The sequence below is a fragment of the Ornithorhynchus anatinus genome, chromosome 5, assembly GCF_004115215.2.
Source record: "Ornithorhynchus anatinus isolate Pmale09 chromosome 5, mOrnAna1.pri.v4, whole genome shotgun sequence".
Lineage (NCBI taxonomy): Eukaryota > Metazoa > Chordata > Mammalia > Monotremata > Ornithorhynchidae > Ornithorhynchus > Ornithorhynchus anatinus.
Genome location: NC_041732.1, coordinates 92317093 through 92333754, shown reverse-complemented (window position 1 = coordinate 92333754; position 16662 = coordinate 92317093). Strand labels below are relative to the sequence as shown.

General features: G+C 47.5%; 1 protein-coding gene across 1 annotated transcript in view; it reads left to right on the top strand.

Moving 5' to 3' along the window:
* The first annotated feature begins 268 nt into the window (after positions 1–268).
* IMPA2 (inositol monophosphatase 2) overlaps positions 269–16662 on the top strand; it is a 42417-nt gene continuing 26023 nt past the window's right edge. The window contains exons 1-2 of the mRNA XM_029064314.2: positions 269–586; positions 12666–12799. Coding sequence (XP_028920147.1) covers positions 419–586; positions 12666–12799 — 302 coding nt within the window. The 5' untranslated portion in view covers positions 269–418. The remainder of the gene's footprint in view (positions 587–12665; positions 12800–16662) is intronic.

Genomic DNA, 16662 nt, shown 5'->3' with positions numbered 1-16662 from the left:
GAGGGGAAGGGAGAGTGGGAAAAGGGGGAGGGAGAAAAGGGGAGGGGGAAGGGGGAAAGGGGAAGGGAAGGAAGGGTGGGAAAAGGGGGAGGGGAAAGGGGGAAAGGGGAGAGGAAGGAAGGTCCCAGCCCAGGGGAGGGGGTTGTTGGGGGCGGGGAGGTGGGGGCTCACCGCACCGCCCTGGCCCCCCAACCCCCGGGATCCCCCCGGCCTGAGGCTCCTCCTCCTCCTGCCCCTTCCTCCGCCCCTTCCTCCTCCTCCTCCCGCTCCAGGTCCGGGTCCGGGTCCAGGTCCGGTCCTTGCCGTCCCCCGGCCTGCCAGGGGCGCGGCCGGAGCCCCAGCCGGAGCCCCAGCCCCAGCCCAGTGTGTTTGTCTCCTCCGGCCCCCGGCGCGGGGGAAGGGGCTGGGACAGGCCGCCATGAAGCGCAGCGAAGGGCCACAGCAGACGGCCACGGCGGCGGGAGGAGGAGGAGGAGCAGGAGCAGGAGCAGGAGCAGGAGCAGGAGCAGGAGCAGGAGCAGGAGCAGGGGACCCCTGGAAGGAGTGTGCAGAGGTGGCCGTGCAGCTGGCGCTCCGGGCGGGACAGGTCAGCGGCCTCCACCCCCTCCCTGCAACCCCTGCACCCTCTGCACCCCCGTGCACACCCCCCTGCACCCCCTGCATCCCCGTGCACACCCCCTCGCACACCCCCCTCTGCACCCCCTGCACCCTCTGCACCCCCGTGCACACCCCCTGCACCCCGCTCGCTTCCTCCTTCCGCTGGGAGGGAGTGTCTGTGTGTGTGTTTGGAGGTGGCTGGCGCCCTTCTCCTCCCTAAACCGAATTGTGCGTTCCAAGCGCTTAGTACAGTGCTCTGCACATAGTAAGCGCTCAATAAATACTATTGAATGAATGAATGAATGAATGAATAAACCCTCCTCCCTAAACCGGGCTGCCCCCCTTCCCGGCACCCTCTCCCGCTTCCAAGCGCATAGTACAGTGCTCTGCACATAGTAAGCGCTCAATAAATACTATTGAATGAATGAATGAATTGAATGAATGAATAAACCCTCCTCCCTAAACCGGGCTGCTCCCCTTCCCTGCACCCTCTCCCGCACCCCCACCCCTCGGTCTCCTGGCCTGGTGGCAGGATGGACCATCCCCCCAACCCTCCCCTCCTCCCCTCAAGGCAGCTGCATTTCTAGGGTGCTCTCTCTCCCTTCCTCTATCTATGATTCTATTTATCTTGATGCCAGACTACTTGATGTGTTTGGTTCTGTTTTGCTTTGCTGTCTGTCTCCCCCTTTTAGACCGTGAGCCCGTTGTTGGGCAGGGATTGTCTCTATCTGTTGCCGAATTGACCATTCCAAGCGCTTAGTACAGTGCTCTGCACACCGTAAGCACTCTTTAAATACGAATGAATGAATGCCCCCCCCCCCCCAGCCTCACCTTTCCCCTTCCTCCCCCACCTGCACTCTGGGAGGGTAAGAAGGTGGAGTAATAATAATAATAATGGTGGCATTTGTTGAGCGCTTACTATGAGTGCAGTACTGTTCTAAGCGCTGGGGGAAATACAAGGTGATCAGGTTGTCCCACATGTGGCTCACAGACTTAACCCCCATTTGACAGATGAGAGAATTGAGGCCCAGAGAAGTGAAGTGATTTGGTCAAAGTCACCCAGCTGATAAGTGGCGGATTAGAATCCATGACCTCTGAGTCCCCAGCCCAGGCTCTTTCCACTGAGCCACAATGCTTCTCATGAGAATTTGGCCATTTGGAAGGAAGACACGATCCTTCCCCCTCGGCCAGTTAGGAGGCTCGGCCCTAGTTTTCCTGCAGCCTGAACTGCCGGGCCTCCAGATCCGAGGTGGAGCCTGTCGATAAACTATCTGGGCCCTCAGTCGTGGCACAGCTTACTGTCCTGAGAGTGCAGGGTGACGATACTGACACAAACTCCCCTCCAGCTCCTGCCTTTCCTCTAGTTAGCAGGCTAAGCCCCTGGTCCCTCTAATAGCTACGGTGGGAGTCCCCCCAACACCAGCCGGAATCACCCCCAAATCCCCCTTCCCTCCCCTTTCTGGGTCCTTGGGAATCAGTTGTGAATATGGGGTCGGGGGGAGATAAGTGCCCCCAACCATCCCCTATGAGCTTAGATCCACAGGCCCGAAGTTCTTGAATAAATCAAACTGAGTAAAGGATACCTTTGGATTAGAAATGGCTCAGGTACCTGGTATTTTGCATTTTCCCCAGGCTACTGGCTTTGACTGTTTGGTGGAAAGGATGTGGAGCATTTCCCAGACTGATAAGTTTTAAAAGAAAAAAAGTCCCGTCTTCCAGGCCAGGCAACTGTATGGCAGCCAGGGAAGTGAGCTCCAAGCCACTGCCCAGAGAGATATTCAAAAGGAACCAGGGCAGAGGAAAGTGAAATAGGGCAATAAGAAACCAGGCCGGTCCCTCCCCCACCCTCCAACCCATCCCTTATATGGGAATAGGAACTGACCGAGTCTGCCCAAGGCAAACCTAACAATCACTGCGAAAATGCCACAAATGCTATCTATTTTCACATTTTAAACAATGTTGGCTCATAGGCCTCCTAGCATTAAGGAAATCTGCTACCAGTACTTGGTTGCTTATTTTTTTATCACATTTGTTAAGTGCTTAATTCGTGCCAGGAACTCTACTAAGTGCTAGGGTAGATACGAAATAAGCAGGTTTTGCCGACTTTGGCCCATATGGGGTTCGCAGCTGTAAGTCCCATTTTACAGATAGGTAATGAAGGCACAGTCAAGGTAAGGGACTTGCTCAAGGTCACACAACAGATAGATCGTGGAGCCCTGATTAGAACCCTGCTTCTCTTTCTCCCAGGCCCACGCTTTTTCCACTAGACCATATTGCATTTCCGACTGATAGGGTTAGAGACAACATGAGGAAATGGTACCTACGGAAATGGTATTGTCGCAAGAGTGTCCTGTCGATTGGGCTATCTTTTTTTTGATGGTCTTTGTTAAGCACTTACTATATGTCAAGCACTGTTCTAAGTGCTGGGGTAGAAACAAGTTAATCAGGCTAGATCCAGTCCCTGTCCCACATGGGGCTCACCATCAAGTAGGAGAGAGAACAAGTATTGAATCCTCATTTTGCAGTTGAGAAAACTGAGGCACAGAGAAGATACATGACTTGCCCAAGGTTAGACAGCAAGTAAGTGGCAGAGCTGGGATTAGAACCTAGGTCCTCTGGCTCCCAGGCCCATGCTTTATCCACTTGACCTCACCACTTCCCCTGTCTGATTGACCAGAAGTCTTTCCAGTTCATTCAGTCGTATTTATTGAGCACTTACTGTGTGCAGAGCATGGTACTAAGCGCTTGGAATGTACAAGTCGGCAACAGATAGAGCCAAACCCTGCCCAACAACGGGCTCACAGTCTAAAAGGGGGAGACAGCAAAACAAAACAAGTACAGCTGCTGTCTCGAGGTCCTAGCAATTCTGTCTTCTCTCCTACCGCTTCCTCAGGCACCCTGATCTCTGGAGATTGTCTTGGAAACCTCCCTGGGCAGCAGCAGAATAGGGCTGTTCCATAGCTGAGTGTGGAAAAACCGAAAATGCTGCCTGCCAGGCAGGAACGATCAAGGCTCCAGACCCATTCACCAGGCCTTCCCTGGTGGAGTCCGCCGGTGCTCCGCACTTACCATTAGGACCAGAAGTCATTCTTTGGTAGGAAGCTGTATCTTCAAATAAAGATATCGTTTCCTGTGCAGTGAGACCCACTGCCTGTCCTTTTTCATTCTTCTTGAAAGAATGAAATAAGGTACTTCTTTGTGCTGCAGTTCCCTCATCTGCAAAATGGAGATTCAGTGCCCGATCTTTCTCCTATTTAGACTGTGAGTCCTATGTGGGACCTGGTTATCGTGTATCTACCCCAGAGCCTAGTACAGTGCTTGGCACATAGTAAGGGATTAACAAATACCACAATTATTGTTATTGTTTTGGCATGGGGGAAGCACCTCTAGGAGAAATTTGCTGCAGGTCAGGGCTTTAAGTTCCATCCAGGCAGCTTCAACCAGTATAGAAGTGCTCTAGATATGTGGGGGGTGGCTAGGGGGAGATTTTTCTGCATCGCCCTGACTTACTCCCTTTGTTCATCCCCACCCCCGTTTCAGTCCCGAAGTTCTTAGGTACATATTTGTAATTTATTTATAGTAATGTCTGTCTCCCCATCTAGACCGTAAGCTCACTGTGGGCAGGGAATGTGCCTGTTTATTGTTGCATTGTACTCTCCAAGCGCTTAGTACAGTGCTTCACACACAGTAAGTGCTCAATAAATATGGTTGAATGAATGAATGATGTGCTGCCCCAGCACCTCCCTCCCTCACTATGTTTGCTGAGTTTTAAAATTGTTCTGCACTGTAGTTGGGTGGCCACATGTTCTCCACTTTTCCTCCTTGCTCTCAGCATTTGGTGCCTGAGATTCAAATATATGCCACTGCTGCAGTCAGTTGCTTGATATTCTCTCTGGCACGGGGGTTCAGGGAGCCAGAGGAGGAAGACTAGGATGGCTACGTGGAAGGTTGGACATTCTGCCTACTGGCATTGTCGCAGCCTTATGATTGCAGAAACTCTCAGCCAGGTTCGCAATCCTGAAACCCTGCTTTAGGCCTTGGGGAAAGAGCACTGCTCCAGCCACCAGGAGATCTGGGTTCCTATTCTGACCGAAGCAAGTAAACATGGGCAAAAACTTTGCAGTGTGGTGCCCCTTTGCCCGCCTGTTCATGGCATTCTCTGCCCCAGCAGGAACGTAATTGGCAGGGATGAGAAAGCGTGAGTGGTTCTGCGAAAGCCACTAGCGCTACAATCGATTCCTCTGCTTGGGTTCCCCGGCCGGAGGCTAAGGCTGAAGTCTCAGGCCGGAGGCTCACCTGTCCTTCCCGTTGGGAGACTCCATCCATCACAGTTCTATCCACTGTTAGCCCCCTGAGGGACCAGATTATCTTGCATTTACCCCAGCACTTAGTACAGTACTCGGCACATAGGAAGCACTTGAAAGAAAGAAATAATGATGGCATTTGTTACTGCTTACTGTGTTGTTAAGCACTGTTCTAAGCACTGGGGTAGATACAAGCTAACCAGGTTGGACACAGTGCCTGTCCCACATAGGGCTCACGGTCTTAATCCCCATTGTACAGATGAGGAAGCTGAGGCCCAGAGAAGTGAAGTGACTTGCCTAAGGTCACTCAGCGGACAGGTGGCAGAGCCAGGATTAGAACCCAGGTCCCTCTCACTCCCAGGCTCATGCTCTATCCACTAGGCCATACTTGCCACTCTTTTTTTAAATAGAGTCCATCGACTGTGAGATCCTGAGATCAAACTCAGCAATTCATCATCATCATTTGGGTATTTGTTAAGCGCTTACTATGTGCAGAGCACTGTTCTAAGCGCTGGGAGAGATACAGGGTCATCAGGTTGTCCCATGTGAGGCTCACACTCTGAATCCCCATTTTACAGATGAAGTAACTGAGGCACAGAGAAGTGAAGTGACTTGCCCACAGTCACACAGCTGACAAGTGGCAGAGCCGGGATTACAAGACTGTGCCTCAGCAATAGAAGTGTGGGCAGACATTGGGCGGAGTGTGGTGTTGCTTCCGTTAGAGCAGCTGCTTCCTCTAAGGGGGAGCCCAAAGGTGAATGTGGTTAATGTAGGCCCCTCATTACAGGACAAAAGTTCTTGCTTATTTACATACTAATCTCTCCTTTCTTGAGATGTCAGAGTCCTCTGTGGGGAGGTTACAGCCCTCCTGGACTGCATTAATGGGGTCATGTGAATCTCGAGGAATGTGTCTGTACCATCAGCTGTAGCATCAGCTACAATATACTCAGGTCTCCTTGAATTTTTATGCTTGATTCTTTCCTCAAAACATTTCTTTGGAATTGAAAATCTGTCATTTCCCCCCTGGTAGGTCAACTCCTAGATGATCAGAGGCATGTCCATTTGTATTTGAGTGCTTATTGTGTGCAGAGCATTGTACTAAGCGCTTGGGAGAGTACCCTGTAACAGAGTTGACAGACCCATTCCCTGCCCACGACGAGCTTACAGTCTAGAAGATGAGCTTATAGTCTACAGTCTAGAAACAAGAGGGAAATTTTTATTTTTCAAACCCAAGAGGAAAATGGAAAAAAATGGGCGAGGTTGAGTCTGCAATTAGGAGCCGAGTCATAGGGCCAGTGGATTCTTGTACAGTCCACTCAGCCACTAGGAAACAGAAGGAATCCCACTGGCAACTGTGGTGGAAGAGATGGGTGTGGGGTCTGAGAAATCCTCTTTTAATGGTCTTATTTATCCTCTTGACAGTGAAGTGGTTGGAAACGCTACCTTTCTAATGGCCCAAGGCTGGATGGGCCTCATTCTCAGAATGACAGTGCTTTCTTGTTTAGAAATTACAAATATTGAACCCCTCCAATGTATTAAAAGGCTGCCTGAGAGCCAGCTTTAGACACAATCCTATCTGATGATAATAGTAATAATAATTGTGGTATATTTAAGCGCTTACTATGTGCCAGGCACTGTACTGAGCGCTGGAGTAGATACAAGGTAATGAAGTTGGACACAGTCCTTGTCCCATGTAGAGCTCGCAGTCTTAATCTCTATTTTACCAAAGAGGTAACTGAGGTACAGAGAAGTAAAGTGACTTGCCCAAGGTCACATAACAGACAAGTGGCAGAGTCGGGATTAGGACCCAGGTCCTTCTGACTCCCAGGCCTGCGCTGTATTCATTCAGTCAGTCATTTATTGAGCTCTTACTGTGTGCAGACCACTGTACTAAGCACTTAGTAAGTACAACACAGCAAGATAGACAACACTGGGTCTCCAGTGAGAGGGTCTGCAACAGGGGTGTTTTCACCAGGCATTCTGGAGGAAACCATAACTTTTCGTTTATTGTCAGGCTAGGCCAAAAAACGTGCATTTTAAATCACCCGATTGCCACAGTCTATCCCGAACTTTTTTCTAAAGGTATTGCAGCAAAGTCAAAGTGCTTAGTATCATGCTCGGCACATAGTAAGTGCTCAATAAATACCATTGATTGAAGTCTAAGACCTGGTTGGAACTGTTTAGCGGTTACAGAATCTTGAGGGCAGATAGGCAACAGTATGGTTGGTTAAAGCTAAATGTTTAAAAAAAATTGGGGTATTTTTATTTTAGCCTCGTAGATGGTGAGAGCAAGATTTTCAGGAAGATTGAAACCTCTTGAAAGAAATGCATTGGTGTACACATTGTCACTTGCAATGTTTCCCCTAAAGTGTGGAATTGTTGGTGTCCTTTATCTTGAAGTTAAAGTCCAGAGTTCTATATCTAGGGTCAGTACCTCATATTAAATAGTGTGATAAGAATAATGGCATTGTTGGTTATATATCAATCACTCTGTTAAACCCTGGACTACAAACAAGATAATCAAATTGGACACAGTTCCTGTCACACAGGACTGTCAATCTAAGAGGGAATGAGAACTGTTGTTTAATCCCCATTTTACAAATGAGGAAACTGAGGTATAGGCAAGTTACTTGGTGTGTTCAAGGTCACTCTGCAGGCAAGCCAACATTAACAGCATAGTGATTACTGGGTAAACCAGGGTGAGCTCTCACATCCTGTGTGTGGTAATGGTGAAGGCAAGAGCCATGCCTACTGCTGGTGGAAAGGGCGGATTCATAACCAGTGAGTAGACTGATAAGGAATTAGCTGGGGGAGCCAATAGCCGACCTGGGCTGGAAATCTGTCCCAGAGGTAGTACCACAATCGGAGTGTTTATTTCTGATTTCCAAGTACAGTACATGGATTATGTTGAAAAATTTCCATCACCACCTTTCTTGGCAGTATAGAATTTGCTCACTAAAAAATGGTAAATTATGCTTTTCTGAACACTGAATAGAGTATTTAGAAATGTACTTGAGATGGTAATATCGTGCAGTCTGTGGTTAAGGCAAGGCCTTCAGAGTCATTCATCTGCTGGCAGTTGTACTTTCATGAAAAGTGGTGTGTGTGCATGTCTGTGTATTGGAAAGGTGCACAGAGCTCTGTGTTACACCTTGTGGCTAGAACAAACGTGATGTCATCAAACCAGGAACTAGGTAGCAGGGAGGCATTCTGATTTACTTCACCCATCCCTTGAGTAGTTTCTGGAGAGGAGGGAGGAGAGCAAAACAACAACAAAAAAAACCTAAATGGCTTGTTGTCTGTATTACCCTAACTCAGCTGAAGAAAACTTATTTACATAATTTGTTTCCATATTTTGGGAAACCACAAGTTAAATACAGTATATTGTTTCAGGGATTATATTCACTCCTTTGAAGCCTCAGACAACTCAGTGAGCCTCTTTGAGATTTGTAATTGTATTCTCGGCCTTAGACTTCTGGAACTGAATAGGACTTTGATGTGGTCCAGTTTGCCCCAACCTTCAGGTGGCTGAATCACTGAGGGAAGAACCGAGGGGGTCTTGCCTTTTCCTAAAGCTTCAGGGACAAAGACTCCATGACTTTGTTACTCTGAAAGCTCTACTTTTCTTCTTCTTTTTTTATGGTACTTGTTAAGCGCTATGTGCCAAGCACTATACTAAGCACTGGGGTAGATACGAGCTAATCAGGTTGGACACAGTCTATGTCCCACATAGAGCACACAGTCTTTACCTCCATTTGGCAGATGAGGGAACTGAGGCATAGAGAAGGGCCTTACCCAAGGTCACAGAGCAGAAAAGTGGCAACGCTGGGATTAGAATGCAGGTCCTTTTGATCCCAAGGCCTGTGCTCTATCCTCTAGGTCACATTGCTTCTCCTGTTTTCATTTAACCGCTTCTCCTCATATTTGCCCTTCAGGGATCATGAAGAATAACTGGCCAGCATCGCATCCCTCATGAAAGCCTAACACAAACATGGACAGAATCGCTCCATTCCCCCTTAGCCTTCTCAGCCTTCTCTTACTAAACCAACAGGTTTCATTTATTTTTTATCTTTCCTTATAGGGATGATTTTCCATCTTTCATCACTGTGGTTTCTCTGGAGAGATATGATGACCATGTTCTCAAATACTGTGTCCAAGCCACCATCAAAGATATTGATAGAATAGAACCAGCCAAGTGTTCATTATTCACAGACTGATAATTCAGGCCTCTGGCTCCCACCTCTTCACTCTCTTCTGCCACCTTTCTCTTGCCAGATCTCTCCACATTAGTATCTCTACCAGAGAGGTGGGGAGGTGTGGGCAGGAAACAGAACAGGAACTCATCCAGTTATGCTCCTTGTCAGCATCCCTGATAAAGGTTTGATGAGGGAGGAGATTGAAACCATTAGTAAAATGTTTTTGGATGGTAGTTGATTTCAATAATTTATGCTTTCCTTGTCCCCTACTCCCCTGGATAATTGAGAGGGCTGTATCTCACAGTGTGCCACTCAAGGTGGTCTGTTTTAATAATTTTAGTATTCGAGTTGTCAGTCAAAAAGAAGTCTTTTTGAACTCTTGGCTGCTTACCAACTTTTCTGTTAATCTCAGTGACCTTCCTACAAAACCCAAATCTGCTTTTTGGTATTTTCAAATGATGTCTCTTTGCCTTAACCCTCCATTTCCAGCTTCTAAGGATACCATCAACATTGCTTTTCTGGGATGAGGTAGAATTCCCCGTCAGGATTGGAAATGATGCCATGATGAGAGGCATTTCCCTGGCCAAATGCTTTCCGGTCAAGGGACCTAGCTAAGTATTTTGTAGAAGACGTGGTTTGTATGAGAATCAGTGCCCAAAGGACATGGAGTGAATAACTGAGCGTGAATAACTGCTTGAGCACCCTGAGAGAATCCCCTGGCAGGCAACAAGGTGAATAAGTCTCTGCAGAGGAGTCAGGTTTGTGGTTCCAACTGCTGAGGGGACTGAAGCCCACTGCTCTCCTTTCTCCCCCTGTCCCTGCCGGTATCTCCTAGAACCATTTCCAGCTTCAGTTGTGAAATAAAATGTTATTAAATTTTGCATGTTAATTTCAGCTGCATTTCAGAACTGTACCAATAAGCACCTCAAGATGAGTTTGCTATTCAAGTGATATTTTATGTTGTAGCAGGTTATTCAGTGCCAATCCTATGATAAAAAACCTGAAATTTGCATCAGAAACCTCAAATGATAGGGTTTTGTCTCTGGCTAGTGTGGGAGTGAGTTTAGGGTAAAGAGCAAGGGTTTAGGGTAAAGAGGCCTTTCATTTTTGTAAAGAGGTCTTTCATTTTTATGGGATTGCTACTTGGGACAGACTGGCATTGCAGAGAAGCCAGCAACAACCCACAAAATGATAAACTCATTGTAGTTAATCTGTTAATAATAATTGTGGTATTTGTTAAGCACTTACTATGTGCCAGGCACTGTACTAAGCACTGGGGTGGATATAAGCAAATCAGGGTGGACACAGTCCCTGTTCCACATGGGGCTCACAGTCTTAATCCCCATTTTCCAGATGAGGTAACTGAGGCATAGAGAAGTGAAGTGACCAGCCCAAGGTCACACAGCAGACAAGAAGCCAAGCCGGATTTAGAACCCACATCCTTCTATCATCCAGGCCCGGGATCTGTCCACTAGGCCATGCTGCTTCTGTTGTCCTCTCTGCCTTGGATCCTTGTTTCTCTGCTGCTGAATGTTTGATACAGGACTTTAGCAATGCTCATTTACAGTGTCGGTATAAGTGGGAACTTCAAAGAGGGAAAGTTGGACTGCAGTGTGTATGATCTTTCTTTTCATCTGAGGGCTTTGTAATCTTTGTAGTTAATGAGGAAAACCTTTTCAGTACTGAGAGGTCATTTTCAGTCATATTCATATTCATCATGTCCATGTAATGATGTGCCAGGCTCTTTATCTCATTATGTGCCCAAGACCCATCGCTTCGTATTGCTTTTAAAACTTTCCTACAGATCATCACCAGACAAACTAAGACAGAAGAGCATCATCTCAAACCTGCTCACCTCTCCTTTCTCTCTCGGTAATCATGAGTGGCCAGTGAGTGTAAGAGTATAGGATTAAATTCCTCTTGTGTTCTGGGATATCTACTACAGTTCTCTACAGAATGCTATAGGACCTAGATTGAGCCTGCTGAAGCCTAGAAATGCAAGTCCAGGTATTTAAAATGAACAGAGCAGCTGGGGGCTGGTACAACATAGACTGGACTGGCCAGTTTATCAGGAGAGTCCCACTTCTGGGATATGTATTTCTGTAATTACCTGGGTCAACAAGAGCCATCCCAGCAAACTTATGGTCATCTAGCTATATGTAATAGTATCTTGATTTTCTATAGTGCCTTTATTTCCAAAGTGGGTTCACATTTCTCAAGTCATTTTTGTCCTCACAATATTGCTAAAGTAGGAGAAGGCCAGTAATATGATTCCCATTTTGCAGGTGGGGAAACATAAGGACCAAAGAGGCCAGGTGTCTTACCCAAAGTTCCCCAGCAGGCAAGTGGGGCCTGACCCTGGTTCTTCCAATTCCTAGATCCATACTTGTTCTACTGCCCCAATCTGCCTCTCTGTCAGAACTGAAACTCCCCATGTTCATTCATTCGGTCATTATTTATTGAGCACTTACTGTGCAGAGCACTGTATTAAGCACTTGGAAGAGTACATCTTTCTACATGACAGAGAAGCAGCATGGCTTAGTGGATAGAACATAGACCCGGAAGTCGGATGGACCTGGGTTCTAGTCCCAGCTCTGCCACATATCTGCTGTGTGATCTTGGGCAAATCACTTAACTTCTCTGGGCCTCATCTGTAAAATGAAGATTAAGACATGGACTGTCCAACCTAATTAATTTGTATCTATCCCAGAACTTAATACAGTGCCTGACACATAGTAAATGCTTAACAAATACCATTTTAAAAAAAAAAGATATTTGGGACACGCTTTGACTTTACTCATCCTCATTGCCTTATTTTATAAATGGGCAGGCCACTGGCTCTGGGCCACTTCATGACTAATGACCCCACAGCATCTGGCTCCCAAATGTTAAGCCCCTGCTGCAATTTTGGTCTCAGGGTGGTAGTGCCAGGCCTAAGATTGAACCAAGCCCAGTTCCTCAGCTGCCAAACTCAATCTATCCAATCTGGTTCTTGTCCCCCTATTCCTCTCCCCCACCTCCCCCACTCCATTCCATTCCCAGCCTATTTTTAGCCCTTGGAGTTCTTGGTTTGAGCCCACAATTAAAGGAATTAAAGCATACCAGCCAGTTCTTCAGCAGATTCCTGCCTTACAGCCTGAGGACTTTAACACCTAGAAGACAGCACACAAAATTCTGCTTGTGTTGGGAATGAGCTTTGGCTTCCCTATGAATCTACACTTGAAAGTTACTCAAGGCATGTTACAGTAACTATTTTATTTGGCTCTTAAAACAAGTAGAAACCCAAAGGAATACATTTTTCTAAAAGCAAAAGAATCTATAGGTTCTGAAGTAAGTGAACTGTAGAAGACTGTCCTACTGAAGAATTGTTCGGTTAACATATTTTTTTATGAATATATGTATGGGGGAGAAGCCCTGAAGTAAAATGAGCGTGAGTTTATATGATTCTCTACAGAAAGTCCACTTTTTCCTTATTGAATTCCAAGGAACTGTAGCTTTAAGGTTGAGAAAGGGGCAGGATGACCAGGGATTTTGCAAATTTAATATTTCATGTGTGCTTTTATTCTAGATTATCAAGAAAGCCCTAACCGAGGAAAAACATGTGTCCACGAAAACATCAGCTGCAGATCTAGTGACAGAAACAGATCATCTTGTAGAGGATTTAATTATCTCAGAACTAAGGAAGAGGTATCCCTCCCACAGGTAAGAGTTTATAATGGGGAGGAAAATTCAGGTGGTGGACATTTTATATTAGTGTATGTTATGTACATTTCTTCAAATTACATATTATAAATAATTTATATTAATGACTGTTCCCCCCACCCCATAAGCCCATTATGGGGAGGGAACATGTCCACTAACTGTGTTGTAGTCTCCCAAGCGCTTAGAACAGTACTCTGCACTTAGTAAGTGCTCAGTAAATACCACTGATTGATTGAGGTTGCCTGTGGGTAAGATCAGCTGTGGTCTCTTGAAGGTGACAGCGTATCTGCATAAATGGGTGTGACCGAAAAGACCAACGGAAAACTGACACTATATTCCATTGTCCCTAGTCACTCTGATGTGCATCCACTTACAGTGTCCATCAGAGAAGCAGCTTAGCCTATTTGAAAGAGCATAGGCCTGGGTGTCAGAGGACCTGGATTCTAATTCTGGCTCTGCCCCATCTTTTGTTTTATCTTACTTGTTAAGTACTTACTATGTGCCAGGCACTGTATCAAGTGCTGGGATAGATTCAAGTTGGGCACGATTCGTGGCCCATATGAGGCTGACAGTCTTAGTCCCCGTTTTACAGATGACATAACTGAGGTACAGAGAAGTTATATGACTTGCCCAAGATCACACAGCAGATGAGTGGTGGAGCCAAAATTAGAAACCAGGTCATTCTGATTCCCAGACTCATACTCTATCCACTTGGCCATGCTGCTTCACTAAGGCCAAGTGCTCAGTATAGTGCTTGACACACAGTGGGGAAGCAGTGTGATATAGTGGATAGAGGATGGGCCTGCGAGTCACAAGGTCATGGGTTCTAATCCCAGATCTGCCATTTTGCTGTGTGTCCTTGGGCAGTCACTTCACTTCTCTGTGCCTCTTTTACCTCATCTGTAAAATGGGGATTGTGACCATGAACCCCACGTGGGACAGAGATTGCATCCAATCCAATTTTCTTGTGTCCACCCCAGCACTTAGAACAGTGCCTGGCACAAATACCCCAATTATTATTATAGTAACAGCTTAGCAAATGCTTCAATTATTATTACTATTTTCAAGTCCACCTGTTTGATAGTCACATTCCTGAAGCCTTCGTTCAGTCAGCCCCGCTGCTAAGGCTTCCCTTCAGTCTGCTAGGCTCCCATGCTGTTTGAGGCCTCCTGCCTCTACTCAGACAGAGACATGCTCAGTTCTGTCCTTTGATTCCCCTGCCCGTGCTTGCTGGAGGTGAAAATAAGCGTCTGGCAGCTTGCTCGTCTGCTCTGAGGGCCCAGCGTCTGGGAGGAGCCGGCATCTGTCTGTGCCCAACCTTATGTGCGTGGTGATTGCCCCATCCGTTCCTGGAAGGAAGGGAGCAGAACCAGCTGCTGGTAAAGTGTGCCCACCTCGCCTCACCCCAGGGCTTGCTCCTCTTGAGAGGGGTGGGGAGGGCGTGACCGAAGGCACGGATGAATAAAGTAGGGCCTGTAGCAGCCCATGAAGCATTTATGGGCCCTCGCTGCTTTGTGGTCTCTCCGGGTGTGTCACACTGGCAGGGCTTAGTTGGCACTTGGGCTTGCTGGTGCTCGGCTAGAGTCCGGCACCTTTGCAACTTACTCCACCTCAGGGTTGCGGGTCGGGGCAGGTCATTAGCGTTAGGATGCGGGTGGGTCGTGTGCAGGTAAAGATTGCTGAGTTTTGACTGCACGAGAAGCCGGCGCCTTCAGGATGCGTTCTTCAGACCCACCCTGCTCTCCCCTTCCCTCCCTGAGGGTTCACAGGGAGGGAAACAGCAGTGTGTCTAACCTTGTTTCTCCCAAGGGTTTCTTGTCAATTGCCCGGAGGTCCTTCATTCAATCATATTTATTGAGCACTTACTGTGTGCAGAGGACTGTAATAAGCACTCAGGAGAGTACAGTATAACGATATAACAGACACATTCCCTGCCCACAGTGAGCTTACAGTCTAGAGGGCTGTTCCTTCCAGTTGCCTGATACTCTAGGGCTGCAGGCAGAGAAGCAGCATGGCCTAGAAGGAGCGTGGAAAGAGCATGAGCCTGGGTTCAAATCACAGCTCCACCACTTGAATGGTGTGTGACCTTGGGCAAGTCACTTCACTTCTGTGTGCCTCAGTTACCTCATCTGTAAAATGGGGATTAAGAGACTGAGCCCCATGTGGGACAGGGACTGTGTTCAACCCATTTATCTTGTATCTACTCCAGCGCTTAGTACAGTGTCTGGCACATATTAGTAAGCGCTTAACAAATTCCATTAAGAAGAGCCCACTCTGACACTGGTCAGATTCCAGTCTCATTCTTGGCTTGCTTGCTGCCACCACTCTTTTCAGGGGTTGCTGCCCTTTGCAGTTCCTTTGGTTGGCACGCGGAGACACTCGATGCTTTGTTTAAAGTGCAGAAGCCTCAACTCTGCCTGCTCCTCCCCACACAGTGGGCGGTGTGAGTCTTGCTGCTTCTGGGAATTTTGGCTTAGAATGTGCTGGAGTGGCATACCAGTGCCCCTTAATGCGAGGGCTGCAAAAATAACTGGAGTGCCACTCTGCCCTGCTGGGTGGTGGGGGTCTCTGGGTGAGAGGAAGAAAGGAAAGTTACTGATATGAGCAGCATCTTGGGTTTCTGCCAGAGCCCACTGAACTCTGTGAGGCCTAGTTAATTGTTAAATATGGTACTGGTTAAGCGCTTACTATATGCCAGGCACTGTAGTAAGATCTGGGTGGATTCAAAAATCTCCCCTACCCCTCCTCCATCCCTCCCCTTTCCAGCCCCCTCTTCAACTCTTCCCATCCTTCCCAGCAATATCTCTAGAGGACATTTCCTGCCTCCTCTGAAAATCAACCCCTTCCACCTGTGCAACTGACCCCATTCCTTCGCATCTTATCCAGACTCTTGCCCCCTCCTTTGTTCCCCTCCAACAGCCATCTTCAACTGTTTGCAGTCCAGTGGCTTCTTCCCCACTGCTTTCAAACATGCCCATGTCTCCCCATCCTAAAAAAAAACCCTCTCTTGACCCCAGAACTCCCTCTAGTTACCACCCCATCTCCATCCTACCACTGCTCTCCAAACTCCTTGAGTGAGATGCCTAGACCTGCTGTTTCAAATTCCTCTCCTCAACCCCCTCCAATCTGGCTTCCATCCCCTTCATTCGACAGAAACCACCCTCAAAAGGTCACCTATGATCTCCTTCTTGCCGTATCCAATGGCCTCTACTCCATTCTTATTCTCCTTGACCTCTCAGCTGCCTTTGACACTGTGGACCACCGCCTTGGCTGACACAGTCCTCTCCTGATTCTCTTCTTATCTCTCTGGCCGTTCATTCTCAGTCTCCTTCTCGGGCCTCTCCTCTGCCTCTCACCCCCTAACTGTGGGGGGTCCCTCAAGGTTCAATTCTGAGTCCCCTTCTATTCTCCATCTACACCCACTCCTCTGGAGAACTTATTCACTCCCATGGCTTCAACTACCACCTCTGTGCAGATGACACCCAAATCTATATCTCCAGCCCTGATCTCTCTTCCTCTCTGCAGTCTCGCATTTCTTCTTGCCTTCAAGACATCTCTACTTGGATGTCCTCCCGTCACCTCAAGGTTAACACGTCCAAAACAGAACTCCTTATCTTCCCACCCTAACCCTGTCCCTGTGACTTTTCCATTACTGTAGATGGCACCACTATCTTTCCTGTCTCACAAGCCCATAACCTTGACGTTATCCATGACTCCTCCCACTCATTCCACCCACACATTCAATCCATCACTAAATCCTGTCACTCCACCTTCACAACATTGCTAAATCTGCCCTTTCCTCTCCATCCTAAGTACTATCATAGTAATACAATCACTCATCCTACCCCACTTGGATTACTGCA